Genomic DNA, 23,232 nt, shown 5'->3' on the forward strand with positions numbered 1-23,232 from the left:
GTTTTGCCCATCTCATGACCTGAAACATAACATGTTTTGCCCATCTCATGACCTGAAACATAACATGTTATTCCAATCAAATGACCTGAAACATAACATGTTATTCGCATCTCATGACCTAAAAATGTTGCCGTGTTTAGCTGTGTCAGTTAACGTGATGATGATTAACATTTGGCAAGAAAAGGAAAATGCCATATCTGTGAGTTTTGCCTGAAACAACAAAAAGTAACATGTTTTACCCTTCTCATGACCTGAAACATAACATGGCATTCCAGTCTCATGACCTGAAACATAATATGTTATTCCCATCTCATGACCTGAAACATAACATGGTATTCCCATCTCATGACCTGAAACATAACATGTTATTCCCATCTCATGACCTGAAACATAACATGTTATTCCCATCAAATGACCTGAAACATAACATGTTATTCCCCTCTCATGACCTAAAAGCGTTGCCGTGTTCAGCTGTGTCAGTTCACGTGATGATGATGAACTTTTGGCAAGAAAAGAAAAATGCCATATCTGTGAGTGTGGCCTCCCGTGAGAGAGTATCGTCACTTATTTGCATTTAAATTACAAAATGAAGTATCACTGCTTCCTCGAATTGTGATGACGATACAAGAGTTATCCTCCTGGATCCGGGATGGCTTGAAATGCGTTGAAGCTGTGGTTGTCTGGTACATTCAAAATGGTTGTTGATGATGATGAGTTACAATCAAACGTCGTATCGACGTTTCTTTTCGCGAAAAACTGGTCTCATCACTGATTTTCAGTGATCTGTTCATCTAATTATCACCGCTAATTGCCTTTTACGACCAATGGAAACTGTTTCGGCGGATAATCAAAACTAGATATTCTCAGGCGGTGACGTTGTATATTAACCTATGTAGAGACGACCATTTCAACAGTCATTGCTCGCTTTTCGCGAAAACCTGGTGTCATCACTGATTATAGGTGACCCATACAAAAGCCACCACTATTTTGTCTTTTACGCCCAATGGAATCTGTATCGATCAATAATTTCGATTAAGTTCTACACGGCAATGTTCTACTGATATTTAGTGTCACTCTTATCGATCGATTCACACGACTATATACATCGCACCTGTTGGCGCCTTTTGTTGTATAACAACAAACATCGGCCATATGCATACCCTGGACAACATTTCTAGGTGTGATGGTGACCGCCTAGGAATTCTAGTCCTAGTGGTATATGAGGAATCAATGTCTGGCGTAGGACATTGTAAGCTTGGACCCAGTCCCGTATTATATATATTGCTATGATTACTTAACACTGCAATATGCAATTTATGTCATTAAATGTACATATTCCACCGATAGAAAGACTCCAGCTATTACACGCCGCGCTAAACAAATGCAACAATGCAGTTATTGTACTCCATATTGCACATGTTACCAACATAGTCCTACAACACGGCATCTGCCACAGGTCAACTGCCAAGCGTCGGTGTCACCTTGTATATGTGCCAGCCAGGAGCTTGTAGTTTAGTTTGTGTGTACGGCACTGAACAAAACTGCATGGGATTCACTTTAGGCATCACTATTTGAACATCTAGAATATGTTTACATGTAGAGAACACAGAATTCATCATTAGGCAGAATCATCTGTCCATGACAACATGCAGGCGAAGCTGCATTCTTTCTGCATAGCTATGAACATTCTACTCAAGTCTCTTACCGTGTGCTGGATCATTGTGGATCTTGGAGGATGCCAAGCGAGGAATGACTTTCAGGCTTGTCTTGAAACATATATTTGTATTTATTAATATTACGATTGATAACACCCATGATTGGTCAGTTTCCTTATGTAAACATCAGGAAACATGCCTTTTTATTATCACCTTGAAGACAGGATGATATTTGAGTTGTTGTTATCCATCCCTTGTATTCGGCAAGATTGATAAGGGGGTCAATCATTTCATTTTCTTTATCGGTGAGGGAGTTTGTGGGTGGAGGCTTGTGGACTTACAAGAACAGGACAGAGCTTGACTATTATCTTTGATGGTGACTATTCCATATTTGTTACACATATTCTACTGAAATTCGCAACTTACATTAAAACCCTTATTCTATGGGATTTTAACACAATGTTAAATTCACAAGTGTTTATGTTAATATACAGACATATAGCGATTACTTATGTCGCTAGAATAGGTAAGGTTCGGGGGAGGGGGGGGGGGGGGGGGGTACTTGGGGATAACGTAATGTTAAAACAGGTTGCACTTATGTAGGAACGAGTCTGTGTGGCTGATGGCGGATTGATATTGCTCTCCGCAGTTTAACATGGATACCACACAATTTACTGGCTTCGAGCCGAGTAGTCCTTATTTCATCCCTTTAATGCTGAGCGCCAGGCAGGGTATCAACAAGTACCATCATTTACCCGGTTTTTTAATGCTGCACCCAAGGGAGCGAACTACCGACTTCCTCTCACCGTATACGAGCTTCAAAACTATACTTTTTGACACTTCACATGGGGTAGAGCATATTACTTAAATATAGACTAAGTCTTTCCTTTATGGTACACATCTGCACTCAGCATGTGTGTTCTTTTTCTCCTCACATTGTTATTGCAAGGTGGAATCAAAGTGCCACCAAAACAAACCTGTATCTGTCCTTAACACCTGCATGTTTGCTTCTCCATACTCCTACATTAAGTGACAAGTCCTCAATACCAACGCTTTCTTCTCGATACTTCTACAATAGCGACGAGTCCTAAATACCTACATGTTTGCTTCTCAAAAGCTCTACATTACGTGACGTGTCCTCAATACCTACATGTTTGCGTCTCAATACCTCTACATTAAACAACAAGCCATCAATGCCCACCTGTTGGCTTCTCACGGCCTCTACACTAAATGACGAGTAATCAATATCTACATGTTTGAGTCTCAATGCGTTTGATGCCTTTACATTAAATGACATGTCCTCAACATGCTTGTTTATCATGACCTCAGCATTACGTGAAGCGTTCTGTACATGTCAATCTGTGTCTTTATTTGCCTCACAGGGGACACTGTGTCCACGGAATCAAGAACTTGCAGCAGCAAAAGGAGCCATCCGACGTTCTGACATGTCTCCAAAACATTTCCGTGTTGTTGATTTCGGACGCCCCAGAGGTCTGTTTATTCATACAATAGTTTCCTCACCAGTATGTCATTGACATTCGTTTCATTCGACGAGCTTCTAAGATGTAAATATCTAGTCATGTTTGTGCCCAAAGGGTTACTTTGTCCATGCACTGTGTCTCTCTACAATATTTCTATACTTCTTTAACCGTGATGTTTATGATATATATTGCCAAGCTGTTTGTCTAGTGGCTCCTTTTAAGCACGATTCATATGTGCTAAAGGAGGGGTGTGTGCTTACATACATACAGATATTCTTATTTAAATTGAAATCCCAGGACCATCGAAAAAGCAAAACACTATCCATGTGAGTGTAGGCCAAGAAGGGTGACTTCAACAATTGCTTTGTCTGTGCATGTGTTTGTGACGGATGCCACCGGTGGGGCAGAATGCGTATACCTTTTCGCGAACACCTGGTAAGATCACTATTTGATGGTGATTCATCCACTCTTGCTCACGGTCCAGTCGGAATCGTACAATGGATTTCTCTTGGATATGGAAAGGGTTTGTCGCTTTGATTTATTATTCAACTTCCCAGTAGTCAACTTTCCCTTTATGGCGATCAATACTCCAGCAACCATTGAAGTCTAATTTCACCACCTTTGGAGTACAATCGTGGACAGCACTGTAAAAGAAGATTTCAAAACGTCATACAATTCTTGCCGGAGGCTGTTGCACAGCGTTGCAACATTCAAGGCCTCAGTAAATCTGAACGTTTATGGTGGACAGGTGGAGGACATTCATAAATCGTTGCATCAGTGACAAAAACTGTCTGATGCAATTCTCTATTTTGACTTGTCCCATGTGTTCCTATGTTTTGTCAGGTGAACAACTGTCATGCCTTTGCATGTGTTTGTGACGGGTGCCACGGATGGAGCAGGATATGCTCACCTTTACGCGAAAACTGCCGTCACTATTTGATAGTGATTCATAAACACATGTTCATTCCACACAAACATATCATTTTATCTAATGAAATGGTTTTACAAATAAGATGCAACACCCTTTCCATATCTATAAGATATCTCTTCTTAAAGCAGAGCTAACTGAATGTTTACGACTATATTAAGAACATGTGTTTCTGATACCAGGTGTCACTCTAAATCTTTATGCATAGATCTAAATTTGATGAGGCGGCCTCATTGGACTCTTTTTCTGGTTCAGGTGGGTAAATCAGTGGAAGGCAGTTATTGAACGATATCAGGTCATCAATATCCATAAAGGTTAAGTTAAACTTCCTGTCCAAATTCCCTTGTTTTTTTATGTTTAAAATGATCGCTTATTTCTATCATTCTTTCTTACTTTCAGGGAGGGGCATAGTCGCAGACAAGGAATTTGCTCATGGTGAATATATGCTGTATTATGCAGGAAAGTGGGATGTTATAGAACCAGACACAAGCGACGATGTTCATACCTTTCAAATTAGTTACCGTAAAATGCGATTTTGGTAAGTATCTATTTTCTACTTTTGTGTCACTTGCAAGTGTATAACTGTTCTGTAAGATGGTATGTGTTGACCTCTCTGTGCTGGAATATATGTGTAGAACTTTGTATGATTGTATTGTGGACCTAACTGAGCTGGAATATATGTGTAGAACTTTGTATGATTGTATTGTGGACCTCTCTGTGCTGGAATATATGTGTAGAACTTTGTATGATTGTATTGTGGACCTCTCTGTGCTGGAATATATGTGTAGAACTTTGTATGATTGTGTGTGTTGACCTAACTGAGCTGGAATATATGTGTAGAACTGTGTATGATTGTATGTGTTGACCTAACTGAGCTGGAATATATGTGTAGAACTTTGTATGATTGTATGTGTTGACCTAACTGAGCTGGAATATATGTGTAGAACTTTGTATGATTGTATTGTGGACCTCTCTGTGCTGGAATATATGTGTAGAACTTTGTATGATTGTGTGTGTTGACCTAACTGAGCTGGAATATATGTGTAGAACTGTGTATGATTGTATGTGTTGACCTAACTGAGCTGGAATATATGTGTAGAACTTTGTATGATTGTATTGTGGACCTAACTGAGCTGGAATATATGTGTAGAACTGTGTATGATTGTATGTGTTGACCTAACTGAGCTGGAATATATGTGTAGAACTTTGTATGATTGTATGTGTTGACCTAACTGAGCTGGAATATATGTGTAGAACTGTGTATGATTGTATGTGTTGACCTAACTGAGCTGGAATATATGTGTAGAACTTTGTATGATTGTATTGTGGACCTAACTGAGCTGGAATATATGTGTAGAACTGTGTATGATTGTATGTGTTGACCTAACTGAGCTGGAATATATGTGTAGAACTTTGTATGATTGTATGTGTTGACCTAACTGAGCTGGAATATATGTGTAGAACTGTGTATGATTGTATGTGTTGACCTAACTGAGCTGGAATATATGTGTAGAACTTTGTATGATTGTATTGTGGACCTAACTGAGCTGGAATATATGTGTAGAACTGTGTATGATTGTATGTGTTGACCTAACTGAGCTGGAATATATGTGTAGAACTTTGTATGATTGTATGTGTTGACCTAACTGAGCTGGAATATATGTGTAGAACTGTGTATGATTGTATGTGTTGACCTAACTGAGCTGGAATATATGTGTAGAACTTTGTATGATTGTATGTGTTGACCTAACTGAGCTGGAATATATGTGTAGAACTTTGTATGATTGTATTGTGGACCTAACTGAGCTGGAATATATGTGTAGAACTTTGTATGATTGTATTGTGGACCTCTCTGTGCTGGAATATATATGTAGAACTGTTCTGTAGGGTTGAATGTGTTCACCTCTAAGTGCAGACATATATGTGTACAGCTGTTCTGTAGGACTTAATGTGTTGACCTCCCTGTGCAACCATATATGTGTAAAACTGTTCTCTGGGATTGTATGATTGTCTCTATGGAGACATATATTTACGTGTAGAACTGCAAATGTAAGTGTATGTGTAGAAACGCTTGAGTAGAACTGTATGTGTAGACCTTAATGTTGATTAACTACTTCTTTTAGAATTGCTGTGAACGACGTTGATCCTTACTAATGCTATCACCCACGGGTAGTTGTCTCACACCGACAATGTTACCATACACATACCAATATACGTCTGTCTATAGGTTAGAATTAGAAGCACCTCTCAATTGTGGGTGGTAGAGATATTTTGACCAAATAAAGTTCCTGTTTAAACTGGCGATCATTCCATGTAGCCAAATAGACAAAAACCTCGAGCTATGGGCACCATCATATCTAAATGCAATATACTTCACCACTGTTAAACACATTACCTCAGGGTTTTTTTTGCACTAAATGCTTAAAGATGCTGCACTACTCGCGAATTCCCAAATCACATAATGTATTACTCATCTCTACTCACCTTCCTCGTTGCGTGTCATTTTTTTGTGAGAGGAAAACAGGAAGTCATGCGTTTCACAGTCCTAGACGTTACCACTTTAGGTGAAATCCACGAGCATGGGTATAATGTTTAATCAGGGTCTATCTGAGATTCGGACCCAGAATCACATATTTCCATGCAGTTTGTTGAGAGATTGGTGTACATGTATTGTGTTTGTACCATAGAGGGGATTCATTAACATATATTTTTACAATAACATTATAAGAACACACGCTGAATTTTATGAATTGCCATCGCAAAATATTTATTTAGTCTTTCTTATAATAAATTGATGTTCAGTGGGTTGTGTAGGCAGAGAATGTTGTGATTATTTATTGTGTTGGGTTCAATGAAAGGTTTGATGCGGAAGAAGAGGATGGTTCGTATGGGAGACTCATCAACGATGCATGGGGGCACCCAAATACACAGCCACGGGTTGTCTTTGTAGACGGTGAACCACGTATCGCCTTTTTCGCCTTGGGATCAATACATGCTGGTCAAGAAATCCTATTCGATTATGGTGGCACTAATGATCTCCCGTGGAGGAAACAGGTACGTCAGTGATCGAATCTGGACAAGGCAAACCCGTGGTCAGTAGCATGGGAAATTATCAACATTGACTGATCACACATTGTACTCAACTCCCCGTATGAAAGCTTTTCGACACCTACGGGATGTACTGGTCTTATACAATTTAAATGATATGTAAACCAACCAGAATTCAGCTGATACACTGAAGCTCAGACAAACGCTCTTACGCAATAGATGTTTGTCATTTGTACAATTAAGGTCCGATACAATAGTGATGCTCGAGCTGCACATACCTCGAGATTTATAAAGACGCCTGGGAAGTTTGCGCCACCAGATCATATTATACGCTATGTACTATTCGTGGGACTCCAGTATCCTGGTGTACACTATGCTGGAAGGAAGACCCGTTATAGCTTCGCCCCGCACCTGGACTTCTTAACTGTATCTTAATAATTCTTAAAAGTTCTGTCGTGAGTCCTCTATAACATATGCATAACTCATATCCAAATATATCTATCTACTTATAACACACATGATAGTTTATTTATGCCAGCTATATGTGAATTAGTAGCGTGTCAACACATATAAAAAAATATTGTAGAAAATGTGCAAGCTTGTAGACTATAAACTAAAGACCAATGCTCTTAGGCCGCATATCTCAGCAGGTGATGTCAACATGTCATTGGGGATGTCGTGGCTGAAAGTTCAAATTTCATTCCCGAAACAACAGCAATATTCCAGTTATATAATCTTGTAAATATTCGACGGACAAGCATTTGTTGAAAGTTAGGGATGCATCGATTGATTGAATTACCACTATCGATGGCAGGTGTTCATGGTGATGTGGCAATACGTCGTTGACAGTTGAAATGCAATAATAGGGATCGATGCCCTCTGCACACATGACAGAAAATTAATGTAATACTGTTATTTACTTTTCATTTTGATTCATATATACATATATGCCTTGCTTGAAGAGAAGTATAAAAAAGCTGAGACAATAACCAGAGGTTCTTCCCTTCCCTGACAATCTATTGTATTTAGGACTTAGTGGACTAAAGGTTTTGTTGTCATGTAAACTACTGGAAGGAAATGGACTTTGTCTGATGTACATGTAGTTATCAAACTATCATATTACCATTTCAGTAGTTGTACCTATATTGCAAGATGGTGTCTGGAACTATAAACAATACTATTGTCACACTTATAGTGCTCCCAGTAATCTGCCCTAAAATAATGTGACCGCCGGGCTAGCACACATATTCCACCACGAGAAACCTGCTTGCCCGTATATAAGTCACCGTGGTCCAGTGGATAGAGCGTCTGCCCGGTTTGTAATGCTCCGCGTCAGTATAATGTGTCTGGTGGGGTATTATTGTTAAATTGTGGCATGGTACCACAGTGGGCTAGCACTATACAGTCGGCATTAGTATAACAAGCAGCCAGTCTCTCTCTCTCTCTCTCTCTCAGACACACACACACACACACACACACACACACACACACACACACACACACTCGCACGCACGCGTGCGCACTCTTCGCTGTAAGTGAAATAATCTTGAACGCGACGTTTAATCATATATCACCTCACCTCACCTCACCTCACCTCACCTCACCTCATATGGTTCTTACTTCACTATCTATCGTTCTGAACATACCATTGTGCGGGTTGTAAACTGGGTTCCATGTTTACTGTTTCAGGAATTAGATGAAGCGAATCACCTTCAGACGCCTTGATATCTGGGACAAATTTGAATATTTGAGTTTTGTGAACACGTCAGTTGCATCGCCAACACAGAGCACGAGACACACTATGTACTGAACAACAGCAATATTGGTGATATATGGATATTGGTGATAAATCGAGATGGTCTGAATGAAGAAGCGGAATGCACCAATTAAACCCGAATGGTCGCGAAGTGCTGATGGATTGAACGGAGAATGTTGCTTCACATTACTACTATTTGTGTTGCCACGTTTATGATCTACTAGTAACCGATACATGTGCATATCCACGTAGTGCGCCATATGGCCAGGGTCCGCTGACTTTGTTGGAGCATGCCATTGTATCCCAATTGCATCGATTATTTACAGGCCGCCTTCATATAACTGGAATATTGCTGCATGCGGCGTTAACCAACCAACAACAAAAGTACACCACGAATACCTACCACTTCGAGATATGCCGCAGATGTCCGATTCCTTTTTTCAGTTTGGCATGTTTCACTAAACCTAACAAAACCGTCGAATACCATATTAATCAAATCGAATCGATACGGAACGTAAACGATATCTTTGATATCTCTGACCACTTCTAGCAGGGATGGGAAGGGTGGGCACAGCCTTATTCAGTCACAAGCAAGTTATTGACCTCGTTGAACGTTTGTAACATGATGGAAGAATGTTTAAGAAATAAACGACAAGTGGGAGTTGTTTATCGTACAATAAAACACTACAGGGAGAATAATTCGTGATGGGCGCAGCCTTTTTAAGGATGTTAATTGTAATGTACAAGCTTCACAAATATTACCCGTACCTAAATACTGATGGCTCCCTGGATAGAATCCGACCTCGTCAATGTTGGAAAAGTCCATTTTATGAACAGCGGGGTTATAGTTGGTCTTTTCCGCATATTCCAACAATGTTCATGTCTATTATCTGTACCTTTTCTCCCAAGACCGATTGTCATATCTCTCCCACTTTTGGATGCGATCGTTCGGAAACTGCGTTTATCTGCGTAGCCCAGCTACATCTATGCGGAACAACTTCCTAGACACTTCCCTCTCAAAACTAACGTCGTCCAATATATGACGTCATGAAGTTGCGAGCGCATATTCGAATCTTCAGAAATGACGTCATGACATAGCAATGTTTTATCGTTCAATAAACCACGCTTCGTTCTTCATTATTCTTAGCGATTAATCGCGTAGCTAGCTCGTATGTGTCCATAAATGTTTTCAATATCTGAAATGCAGGAATGTGACCTGCGGTTTAATTTTCTCAACCTGATACTGGTATTAGTTCTCCAAAGATTTCAGAATAAAAGATGCTTTTCATTGTTTTAAATCTTTAAATCTTTTATTGTATTTAATTCTATAAAATCATGTTTTACTGGTATTTTGCTGAAAATATATAAAAACACAAAAGACAACCACAGTAAATTGGGTATAGCTGTTGAGGCATGGAGGTCGAGAATCGGTACTTTTGTCAGCCGTAGAGGCCACAGGCAAGTGGAAACAGTTCCACCCTACACACCGATGTCTGACTGGATGCAGGTACGTCCATGGCTTACCTCTAGTTACTGTGTACGACACTCTGTCTGACTGGATGCAGGTACGTCCATGGCTTACCTCTAGGTACTGTGTACGACACTCTGTCTGACTGGATGCAGGTACGTCCATGGCTTACTGCTTGTTACTGTGTACGACGCTCTGTCTGACTGGATGCAGGTACGTCCATGGCTTACCTCTAGTTACTGTGTACGACACTCTGTCTGACTGGATGCAGGTACGTCCATGGCTTACCTCTAGTTACTGTGTACGACACTCTGTCTGACTGGATGCAGGTACGTCCATGGCTTACCTCTAGTTACTGTGTTCAACACTCTGTCTGACTGGATGCAGGTACGTCCATGGCTTACCTCAAGTTACTGTGTACGACACTCTGTCTGACTGGATGCAGGTACGTCCATGGCTTACTGCTTGTTACTGTGTACGACGCTCTGTCTGACTGGATGCAGGTACGTCCATGGCTTACCTCTAGTTACTGTGTACGACACTCTGTCTGACTGGATGCAGGTACGTCCATGGCTTACCTCTAGTTACTGTGTACGACGCTCTGTCTGACTGGATGCAGGTACGTCCATGGCTTACCTCTAGGTACTGTGTACGACAATGTCTGACTGGATGCAGGTACGTCCATGGCTTACCTCTAGTTACTGTGTACGACGCTCTGTCTGACTGGATGCAGGTACGTCCATGGCTTACCTCTAGTTACTGTGTACGACGCTCTGTCTGACTGGATGCAGGTACGTCCATGGCTTATCTCTAGTTACTGTGTACGACACTCTGTCTGACTGGATGCAGGTACGTCCATGGCTTACCTCTAGTTACTGTGTACGACGCTCTGTCTGACTGGATGCAGGTACGTCCATGGCTTACCTCTAGTTACTGTGTACGACACTGTCTGACTGGATGCAGGTACGTCCATGGCTTACCTCTAGTTACTGTGTACGACGCTCTGTCTGACTGGATGCAGGTACGTCCATGGCTTACCTCTAGTTACTGTGTACGACGCTCTGTCTGAGTGCATGGTGTTCGTGTACACTCACTGCATTAATGATAGGATCCTCATTACCCACAACAGATATACAACCATCGTTGTGTTTGAAGATTGGAGATTTGTGGAAGTATGGATGTACAGGGAACATTGTTTACATGGCGAAAACTGGACAAGTAACATGCCATTGAGAGTCATCCGTTTGTGAAACTTCTAAATCTAGTTGAAGACAATAAACTATATCCACAGGTGAAGAAATTATTGCGGATATTAATATCGGATATAAATCAACGAATTGTGGACTCAGAGTATAAACTCACCAAGGACAGTAGTTCTGTTAAGGATGAGATGCAGTCTATCAAGACAGAGGTTCGTGACTTAAGGTGTTATGTGAACAATAGCGGAGAAGAGCAGGCTACAGTAAGACCTAATATCATCCTTTATCTAACAGGATGGATGACATAGAGGGTGATTTAACTAGCATCGGCGTCAGGCAATAAATACTTACTTTCTTATAATTATCGTGTCAGTGGCGGGTGCTACCAGTAGGGCTGGAAATGCTTACCCTTTTCGCGAACACATGGTGTCATCGCTGATTTGCCGTGGTCCCTTCATATAATTTTCAAAGCTATTCTGCCCAATACACCAAATAGAATTTATTTCGGCGAATAATCAAGACTGGCTTTTCCCTCTTGCACGGATGTTTTATATTTACAATCTAGAGTATAGAATCAAGAGAGTCGACGCAGAAGAAACAGCGTTATACTATACGGCGTTCCAGAGGGGGACAGGGAATCCTACAATATCTGCAAAAAAGGCATTAGGTGTCTTGAACAGAGCTGGAGATTAGGACTAGAAACCACCTTCACTGGGACTGAGGGATGGATATTGAACGAGTCCACAGATCATCTACAAGAAATGATAAAAATCATGATCAGACCCCTAATATTGAAAATGTCACACTAATAGGACAAGATTCAGACAGTTAGATTGAGGGATACATTAACGATATGGATTATGGTGTCGCTAATGACCTAACTTACTCTCAAAGCAAGAGCTTAACAAACTGCGTTCTGAAAATCCAGACAAAAGATTTTTCATTTAAGCAGGTAAAGTTGTCGAAGACATGAGACGAGAGGCAGTAAGTATCAGCAATACACAGAGAGGCGATAGTGATAGGAGTGAACAAGTAGAAACCAGGAGTGATACTAGAAGAGGTCTAGATGTCCAGAGAAGGAGTGAGAAATAAATCTCACAGTCTCAGTCCCGGGGCATCACTAAGACAGTAGGGAAGCAGGCAGGGCTTCGGTGATTATAGAGCGCTTCACACAATTGTACCCAACAAACCCAAAGTTAACAGATGATGGCATTTTAATGCAATATTTTGGAATGTGTCTGGGCTTAGAGTAAACTTAATTGACCTAGAGTTTATTGACATTTTAGCTTCCTTTCATGTAATAGAACCGACAGAAACATGGATGACATTACTAACCAAGAAGCAGAAAGGAAATACCTCTTGGCGACTGTCAGGTGTAACTCTACTGAGTCTCTTAAAAACAGCTGATAAAGTTTGTGAAATGGTCACAAGAAAATGATGGTGGTATATCTGTTCTTTTTGACAAGAAACTATTTAATTTCTTAGTAAGATATATTATATGCATGTGCGTATATTCGTCCGGTTTTAAACCCGGTGTAATGATCCTACAAGAAAGGGCAGTAATGGTATAATTCTCCTGCAGAATGATTTTCTTGATATCCTCTATCAGTGTAACGATGTTTACATAATATTTGGCGGCGACGTTAATCCTCGTACCACCACGCCGAAGACTCGGGTTCGTTCCACATGGGTACAATGTGTGAAGTATATTTCAGGTGTCCCCCGCCGTGATATTGCTGGAATATTGCTAAGGCGGCGTAAAACTATACTCACTCCCTCACCCGTACCAGCACATAAGCTCATTTTGAAGAAGATAATATTCTTGATTTCTTAGAGGGTCGTGGTAATTACACGTGGAACTTTTTACTTGATCATTTCAAATTAAGAAGATTTTCTGCAGGGTCGGGTGTAAATTATTTGGGCAAATGTTTGTCAGATACTGTTCTGAATATACATATTATGAATGGAAGATGTGGTACAGACACGGGTATTGGAGATTTCACCTGTATTGGAAACCAGGGCGCCGGTGTGGTCAGCTATGTCATCAGTTAAACTGACTTGTTTGATAAATGCGAAAGCTTAAAAGACGGTCTCTCGCCGAGTCGTCAGTCCAGTCTTGTTGGATTACGTACGCTTCACGAACTTGATGATGAATCAGCAACACCTCATTCAACTTTGTTTTGGTAGAAAATAAGGTTGATCAATTTAGAGTGAGTGAGTATGGTTTTACGCCGCTTTTAGCAATATTCCAGCAATAACACGGCGGGACACCAGAAATGGGCTTCACACATTGTACCCATGTCGGGAATCGAACCCGGGTCTTCGGCGTGACGAGCGAACGCTTTAACCACTAGGCTACCCTGACCGCTACTAATTTAGAAATAACTTATTTTCGAACACGACCCGGGATTTACTGGAGAAGGCAGCTGACTAAGCATTTGATATCTTTAAGGATAGCAAAAGATATATCGAAGATGCGTTATGCTAGCTGCTTCATGTATGAACAACATAATTCCAATAAGAAATCTCATCTGCAATGGGTTGATAGAGAATGCCGATTCCCGATAACAGAACGATGTAGATGTTTGAATCAGTTTAGTAGCAATAAATACATTAAATCATTGAATAACTACAACTTTTCTAGGAAAGGATACAAGAGATTGTGAAGGCAAAAAGGTGAATATTACAAACGCAAACAAGAAATTGTGGAGGGGAGTATTAACAATAATTATTATGAACAGTTCTGGTCTACAAAAATGTCTCCGTTCACATTGACAGCCTCAGAACAAGATTGCAATCGAACATTGGTTTCTACATTTCAAAAATGATTCTGATGATTGAAACAAAGATTATTTTGATATGTCTACTTTCGACTTCTATGACAATCATTTCAGCGGGGTGACAACAGACATTTTCGATGATTCTCCAAATACGAACAAATAAATATTTGACAGTATTAATCAACTTAAAGAACAATAATGCATCGGGTTCGGATAAAGTCATTTCAGAATTTTTCAAAATTTCATCAGACATATTGGGTTCCTTATCTTGAACAGATCTTCAATATCATGTTTGAAAATTCTTATTTTCATGAGAATTGGTCACTTTGCATTATTATTGCGTTTCACAAACAATGAACTGTGACTGATACAAATAACTTTAGATTATGTGTGCTTCTAAGCGTATTTAGGAAATAGTTCACATATACCATTAATAATAAAAGCGCCAAAACCCTTTCCATATTCATAGGAAATATCTGCTAAAAGCAGAGTCGTTAGTTCGCTTGCGATCATGACTAGAGCATGAATCATGTAAATAAATCACTATCAAATAGTGATGAAACCAGGTGTTCGCTAAGGTAGCACCAGTCACAAACACAGGCAAAGGCAAGTCAAATGTTTTCATAAAAAGACACGGGACCATATGGCACAGGTCCAACTAGAAAATTGCATCGTACAATACATTTGTTACTGTGCCTCAAATTTGGATATGTCATCCACATGTCAACCATAAAACATTTTGAAAGCTTCACGGGGGCCTTGAATGTTGTAACCTTGATCAAACAACTTTTGAGCAAGAGCCGTATGACGCTCTCTGAATAGTTGGTGGAAAGACCGAGCGATAATTCCGATTCATGTGTATAAAGAAACAGATCAGCGAGGAGGTGAGCCCAGTTGGTGCCCATGAGGATGGCTTTATTCTTGCCTAAATGTCGAACTTCCAACCCAATGTTTAAATATAGGTTATCAAGGAGTAAATCCAGTATCTCCAATAGTTTTCACAGTATACTGCAGATGGCATGTGCTTTCATTTCTAACAAATTGCACTGAACCCCTGAAGATCGGCATGTAACTGCATCTATGGTCACCATGTTTTGTAACAAATGCCCCATGGATAAAGAATTAAGTTTTTCCTTACGTTTGTCATGTAGGATAGTGGTGTACAAAGTTGAAAAGTCAAATGTTTTGACAGAATTGAACTTGGTTCTGTTCTGAGATTGAAAAAAAGTATGACACATCGGCTGGATACGATGGTACACGATGACCAGAATTGGTATGATGACAAACAGTATGTCATACCATGATACACAATGAGCATTCGATTCACAATTTAATCTTACTATCGAATACTGGCCTATTCTGTCCCGAGTTCCACGTACGGTTCGAAAACAAAGGCAGTGACCATTTTTAGGCAATACTATCCTTCGAACCATAATATGCTGATTTGTTAATTATAAGTTAACCGCAGTGCAGACTCTCTTTCAGAATGTTTATCTGTGGCGTACATGTTTACGCCTTGCTGCAGAGTACAAATTAAGCTCAAATAAAACAAAAGAAAAGCATTTTGTTATCGATATTATTACAATATGTTCTATTCTACAGCATGTTTGTATTTTGTTTTAAGAATTCTGACATTGTTCTTTCACACATTGGTTTTCTTCTTGTCCTCTAACCTGCAAAAAAAAGTGAAATCTCTGATTCAGACGGTCGCGAAGTACAATGTGGTTTGTTGATTAATACAAAGTAACTCTATGCGCATTAACCAAGTTTTCCTTTCCTTTCACATACATATATTAAAATATTATAGAATCCTTAGTTTACAATAAGTATGTTTCCTAATTTCGTGTTTCAAAACATTGAAATAGTACGATTTTGGAATATAATCTACCTACATTAATTCAGCTTGCTAATTGTATGTAATACTGTTGCTTATGTTATATAGCAGTGAAGTTTATTGTTAAAGATAGATTGTAATTGTATTACATTGTTTCTGTTCAAATTCAGTAGCAGCTCATTGCATTGTATTTGGACAGATTTCTAGGTTAACACATTGTTTCAATTTGGGAACCGACACGCAACACTTCATGTATTGGTGCCTTAAAGCCAGACTGAGTGTTATACGGAATACCCTATGATAAAAGTAATGCTTGAACAAGAAGGATGTTTATCATCCAAAACTGGCTCACACTGGAGATATCGCTTGGATGAGATCAAGCGATATCTACACTGTAGATATCGCTGCAATGAAATTACATCACAATGCTTTGCAGACCATTGTGACGTCACTGGTTACCATGACGTCACAATCAAATGACATCACTAATGGCTCTGCTACTGAAGCTATTAGCAGTACTTTTTACACTTAAGACACTGCTTATTACTGTCTACAAATTGAAAAGGTTGGAAGAATGATATTGGATGATAAATAAAATCTCACCCTCGTGTCTTTTGATATCAAATATATCAACACTCGTTGATAAAAGTGGCAAAAAGCCTCGGCAAGCCTCGGAATTTTTTTTCTCCATTTTTATCAACTTGTGTTGATATATTTGATGTCAAAAGACACTCGGGTGAGGTTCTCTATTTATCATCCAAAACTGGCACCCACAGGAGATATCGCTTGGGTGAGATCAAGCGATATCTACACTGTAGATATCGCTGCAATGACATTGCATCACAATGCTTTGCAGACCATTGTGACGTCATTGTTACCATGACGTCACAATCAAATGACATCACTAATGGCTCTACTACTAAAGCTGTTAGCAGTACTTTTTACACTTAAGACACTGCTTATTACTGTCTACAAACTGAAAAAGTTGGAAGAATGATGTTGGATGATAAATAAAATCTCACCCTCGTGTCTATTGACATCAAATATATCAACACTCGTTGATAAAAGTGGAAAAAATCGGGTGAGATTTAGCACCCATTACCTGTCTAACTGCTTTGTTGTATTTTCTGGTTCGGGATTTGATCTTTCTACATGCTTCTGTAGCCGTCCAATCAACCTCTTTAAGGCCATCCTGAAAGATAATACACACACTATGACAGCAGTAAAACAGCGAATGTTATTTGAGATTTTGCGTTAAATAACATATTTTATATAGTGAGTAGTGACACGAAGTCACTTCACCAAAGACAACACACAGACACACCCCACATAAAGCACACCCCAAAAACAGAAAAGAGAAATAAATATCATATCACAGCAGAGAGAACAAGAAAGGCTGGTTCCATATTTTTAACTCATTGTTTGGTCGGTGTTGTGACATTTCAGTTGACTACATCGGTCATGTTCAAATGGATTTTCTTTAACCCCGGGTTAGACCTTTTCTTTGGCAACGTATGCTTGTCGCAAGAACCGTCATCTAGCTGGAACACTGCTGAGTGTGGCGTTAAGCAACAAACAAACAAATCTTAGACCTATTCTTAAATGACATATAATTAGCCAGTTCCCCTTCCATTTGTTTACCCACCTGAAATAGACATAAAGGGAACCAGTGATAATATAATCCGTTTCATATTTACTCATATAACTATGCATTAAGATTCAGTGTGACAAAACAACTACCCACAAGACTGGATGACAAGACCGACGACTTCATACGACTCTTGCTGAAAACTTGTTGGATGAAGGTTACAACATTCAACAAGTGTAAAGTGACCAATTGACTTGCCTTCGCATGTGTTTGTGAGGGGTACCACTGATCTATTCGCCAATATTTCTCATCCGCCTTCGAGGTCAATCGGCTACTGTTATTAAAAAAACCTAATAGTATGTCAATGGTGAAGGGTAGGCAGCGGGGACCCGTGTCTCATGCACCTTATTAATACAATGTCATATTCCAGTTTGGGTTTCGCCCGTCTTCATATGGCTTGCATAATGCTAAATGCTATGCACTCACTCACTCACTCACTCACTCACTCATCTTTAGATAAAAGTTGTCAAGGAACATTTTCAACTTGACATGAATCATCAATTACTGACATTCTCCGTCAACCGCCATCATCATCTCCAGGTTTCAATTTGATATGAACGTGTGCTATTGGATACCTGTTTTCGCCAATAGTTGTCGCTTCGGTAGTCGTATGTGATCTCGTCGCCTCGTTGTATATCGCGGATGGCAAAAAAAGTGATATACATCTCCCCATCAACGTGTATCGCATACATGTCAGCATTCGGATTCACCCAGTCATCATTAATCAGCCGTCCGGAGGAGACTTTGTCACAAGAAAAATCCACCCTGGGAACATAACAAGACATGGGTTGTGGTACCTTTCAAAACATGATGACACATTCCCCAGGGAGCTGAGAACGAAACATCGAGTGCATACTGATCCACTGACCTGTGTAATAAATTAATAATTGAACGCTTGCAGCATACGTCATGTAACGAGTTATTCGCTTACAAGCGGACTATTATAAACATCATAGTGAATACATTGCTTAATACTATTAAATTAAAAAAACATAACTTCAATTAATGCCAAGAGCAAATTTAGATGGATCTGAAGAATTGTTCCAGATTAATCTATTTTGGGAAGACCAAGATGACAACCTCCGGTCCTGATGGGCTCAGGAATTTGCTTCTTCATATTGATCCCAGTATTAATTACAAGACGTACTTTCAACACTAGAGTATCACAACGTGATACATCTTCAAAGAAGTTCAACAACAGAGATAAGTGAAGAGATAGATACATATTAAAAATCAAGTTTGTATTTCTTGAACAAAATCGCTTCAAAACTTATGCAAAAAGGTAAATGAAACTAAATACCACAGTAAAATGGTTATCGTGTCCTGAACATAATAATGTTAGTTAACTTTAAGAGATGTTCGGGTTCTAACTGATGAACATACAATACAAATCTACCGCCCGTTTCAATTTCAATCAGAAAGGATTTGTCCGTGTCCGGGGCTAGTTCGGACAGACGCTGACCAATCAGATACGCAATGAAGTCACCAGATGCAAAGTCCTTCGCAGCTACTACACCTCTGCCTAAAAGACAAAATCAAAATGATTTGATGTAAATCCTCCACAGAGGCAAATGATCTTCCCCCCTCGGCATGTTCTGAATAAACAGTTTTCCTAATGGGGCCTCTGCACCTCATTAAAATATCTCTTACTCCGATACCTCGCGACGAAACGATTATCTCGACATTACTTAGATTTTGAGCAATGCCGCGTGTATCTCGACATAACATATAGTTTGAGCAATGCTGCGAGTGTCTCGACATTACTTAGATTTTGAGCAATGCTGCGAGTGTCTCGACATTACTTAGATTTTGAGCAAAGCCGCGAGTATTACGACATAACTTAGATTTTTCAGCAATGCTGCGAGTGTCTCGACATTACTTAGATTTTAAGCAATGCCGCGAGTATCTCAACATAATTTTCATCTCAATACAAACATCATTCTAATCTTGCACAAGGTTGTCTTATTATTTTTGTCTTGAAAGGAGTTACATGTTTCTGAACATTATTCCCATCTTGATTATTTCCATATCATTCTCATCCGAGACAAAATTATATCAACATAATGTTTACTTCGAACAGGATTGTCACATAATGTTTTTCTCTTACCCACTTGTAGTTATCTCTCAAAACGTAAGTATACTATTCGTAGCTTAAAGCATACTAAAGCATAGTCCTATACACAGGTGTTTATGAGTATTACTATTATGCAATTAACCATGAACAATAATTAAATTAATTTGTAAACAGCTGACCTTTGACTTGGCCGAAGTCCACAATAATGAGATACGATGGTGCGATGTCTTTACTTCGGATAGCAACCTCTGCCTCCTGAATTAAACAGACAGAAATGATTGTTGAAGTACTGGGTGAGTGAAGTATCAATATGGATGAATACATGAACGGACGGGTGAAAGAAAGCGAGTGGCGTATCAAGGTGGATGAATGGATGAATGACTGGATGAAAGATATACTGAGTGGCGTATCAAGGTGGATGAATGGATGAATGACTGGATGAAAGATATATTGAGTGGCGTATCAAGGTGGGTGAATGGATGAATGACTGGATGAAAGATATATTGAGTGGCGTATCAAGGTGGATGTATGTATGAATGACTGGATGAAAGTTATATTGAGTGGCGTATCAAGGTGGATGAATTGATGAATGACTGGATGAAAGATATACTGAGTGGCGTATCAAGGTGGATGAATGGATGAATGACTGGATGAAAGATATACTGAGTGGCGTATCAAGGTGGATGAATGGATGAATGACTGGATGAAAGTTATATTGAGTGGCGTATCAAGGTGGATGAATGTATGAATGACTGGATGAAAGATATACTGGGTGGCGTATCAAGGTGGATGAATTGATGAATGACTGGATGAAAGATATACTCACACGCGAAAGAAACGCAAGTCGAGTATGCAGTATGCATGTTATTTATTTTCAACAGTAAAGACAAGAAATCCTAATAGGGCAAGATTGACAAAATTTTGAGTGAAGACAGTTTATTGGATTAAAAGGTAGATGACATAATTGTTTTTTTCAAATGTTAGGGGTTACACAGTTTCGGTACAAGTGGATGGATGGATGAATGACTGGATGAAAGATATATTAAGTGGCGAATCAAGGTGGGTGAATGGATGAATGACTGGATGAAAGATATATTGAGTGGCGAATCAAGGTGGGTGAATGGATGAATGGCTGGATGAAAGATATATTGAGTGGCGTATCAAGGTGGATGAATGGATGAATGACTGGATGAAAGATATATTGAGTGGCGAATCAAGGTGGATGAATGAATGAATGACTGGATGAAAGATATATTGAGTGGCGTATCAAGGTGGGTGAATGGATGAATGACTGGATGAAAGATATACTGAGTGGCGTATCAAGGTGGATGAATGGATGAATGACTGGATGAAAGTTATATTGAGTGGCGTATCAAGGTGGATGAATGTATGAATGACTGGATGAAAGATATACTGGGTGGCGTATCAAGGTGGATGAATTGATGAATGACTGGATGAAAGATATACTCACACGCGAAAGAAACGCAAGTCGAGTATGCAGTATGCATGTTATTTATTTTCAACAGTAAAGACAAGAAATCCTAATAGGGCAAGATTGACAAAATTTTGAGTGAAGACAGTTTATTGGATTAAAAGGTAGATGACATAATTGTTTTTTTCAAATGTTAGGGGTTACACAGTTTCGGTACAAGTGGATGGATGGATGAATGACTGGATGAAAGATATATTAAGTGGCGAATCAAGGTGGGTGAATGGATGAATGACTGGATGAAAGATATATTGAGTGGCGAATCAAGGTGGGTGAATGGATGAATGGCTGGATGAAAGATATATTGAGTGGCGTATCAAGGTGGATGAATGGATGAATGACTGGATGAAAGATATATTGAGTGGCGAATCAAGGTGGATGAATGAATGAATGACTGGATCAAAGATATATTGAGTGGCAAATCAAGGTGGGTGAATGGATGAATGACTGAATGAAAGATATATTGAGTGGCGTATCAAGGTGGATGAATGGATGAATGACTGGATGAAAGATATATTGAGTGGCGAATCAAGGTGGGTGAATGGATGAATGACTGGATGAAAGATATACTGAGTGGCGTATCAAGGTGGGTGAATGGATGAATGGCTTGATGAAAGATATATTGAGTGGCGTATCAAGGTGGATGAATGGATGAATGACTGGATGAAAGATATATTGAGTGGCGAATCAAGGTGGATGAATGAATGAATGACTGGATCAAAGATATATTGAGCGGCGAATCAAGGTGGGTGAATGGATGAATGACTGGATCAAAGATATATTGAGTGGCGAATCAAGGTGGGTGAATGGATGAATGACTGGATGAAAGATATATTGAGTGTCGAATCAAGGTGGATGAATGGATGAATGCGTGGATGGAAGATATATTGAGTGGCGTATCAAGGTGGATGAATGGATGAATGACTGGATGAAAGATATATTGAGTGGCGTATCAAGGTGGATGAATGGATGAATGACTGGATGAAAGATATATTGAGTGGCGAATCAAGGTGGGTGAATGGATGATATACTGATTAAGTGACGTAACAAGGTGGATGAATATATGAATTGACGATATACTATATGATATTCTCTGTGTGTGACGAATGAAAGGATTAAGTTCCGGATTGGGAGGGATTCGTCAAGTTGGATGGATGGATGTAACGTGGAGGGTGTCATGCACTTCAAGAAGAGGATGGAGAGAATAGATGAAATATCAATCCCGAGGTTCAGATATTATTCAGATAGAAGAAAATATAAAATGATCGTTTGGTGGGCTTTCACAAGAGTGATGTGAGCAGGGGCGTCACTTCATCAATTTTATGAGACGTCACACAACTCATTAACGTAAAAGTAATGCATTCAATAACTATCAATTTCGATATTGTGACGGAGAGCATGAAATAAAACATACCAGAAAAGATGGCTTGGAGGGACAAGTGTTGAATATATAAGAAACCTAGCAGCTGGAATCAACCAATGGTGAAGAGAAAGGTGCATACAAAGATGTCAATAAATAAATATGACACAAGTACTATATTCTCCTGTTCACCTTCTTACGCCACGGAGAGTCCATACTACTGCCATAGCTGAACATGATTTCATCGCCTTGGTGAATTGGACGATTAGCGAAAAATGCAATGTGAAGGACTCCATCAACGGTTACACTTTCTGGTCTGGCGTTGGGTTTTCTCCAGTCATCATTCAAGAGTCTGCCATAGGACCCGTCATCCTTGGAGGCATCGATCCTGTGGGATACACACGTGATCAGCACCACAGTGGAACAAGAACAGGTAGTTTATCATCTAATATTCACTGTGAGTTTGGTTAAACAATTATAGAGCAGCATTTCAGTATTTCAAATGAGTCTGC

General features: G+C 39.6%; 2 protein-coding genes across 2 annotated transcripts in view; one reads left to right on the forward strand and one right to left on the reverse strand.

Annotated features, from left to right (window-relative positions):
* The first annotated feature begins 1,438 nt into the window (after positions 1-1,438).
* Positions 1,439-9,878, forward strand: LOC124143019 (N-lysine methyltransferase KMT5A-like). Its single transcript, XM_046511801.2, has 5 exons — positions 1,439-1,760; positions 3,038-3,146; positions 4,464-4,602; positions 6,923-7,118; positions 8,802-9,878. Exons 1-5 carry the CDS (start codon positions 1,647-1,649, stop codon positions 8,835-8,837), a joined length of 594 nt encoding a protein of 197 aa, XP_046367757.2. The 5' UTR covers positions 1,439-1,646; the 3' UTR covers positions 8,838-9,878.
* A 6,001-nt stretch (positions 9,879-15,879) lies between these two features.
* LOC124143059 overlaps positions 15,880-23,232 on the reverse strand; it is a 30,091-nt gene continuing 22,738 nt past the window's right edge. The window contains exons 16-21 of the mRNA XM_046511855.2: positions 22,913-23,108; positions 20,051-20,126; positions 19,181-19,319; positions 18,373-18,562; positions 17,252-17,341; positions 15,880-15,988 (exon numbers count right to left, since the gene is read on the reverse strand). Of these exons, the coding sequence (XP_046367811.2) occupies positions 15,935-15,988; positions 17,252-17,341; positions 18,373-18,562; positions 19,181-19,319; positions 20,051-20,126; positions 22,913-23,108 (745 nt within the window). The 3' untranslated portion in view covers positions 15,880-15,934. The remainder of the gene's footprint in view (positions 15,989-17,251; positions 17,342-18,372; positions 18,563-19,180; positions 19,320-20,050; positions 20,127-22,912; positions 23,109-23,232) is intronic.

This window comes from Haliotis rufescens, unplaced genomic scaffold, assembly GCF_023055435.1.
Source record: "Haliotis rufescens isolate VD_foot unplaced genomic scaffold, xgHalRufe1.0.p SCAF_4, whole genome shotgun sequence".
Classification (NCBI taxonomy): Eukaryota; Metazoa; Mollusca; class Gastropoda; order Lepetellida; family Haliotidae; genus Haliotis; species Haliotis rufescens.

Coding starts and splice junctions, on each gene's coding strand:
- LOC124143019 (XM_046511801.2), top strand. CDS start 1,647: ATGCAGGCGAAGCTGCATTCTTTCTGCATAGCTATGAACATTCTACTC. Junction 1,761..3,037: donor AAGCGAGGAATGACTTTCAG/GCTTGTCTTGAA, acceptor TTTGCCTCACAG/GGGACACTGTGTCCACGGAA. Junction 4,603..6,922: donor TACCGTAAAATGCGATTTTG/GTAAGTATCTAT, acceptor GTTCAATGAAAG/GTTTGATGCGGAAGAAGAGG.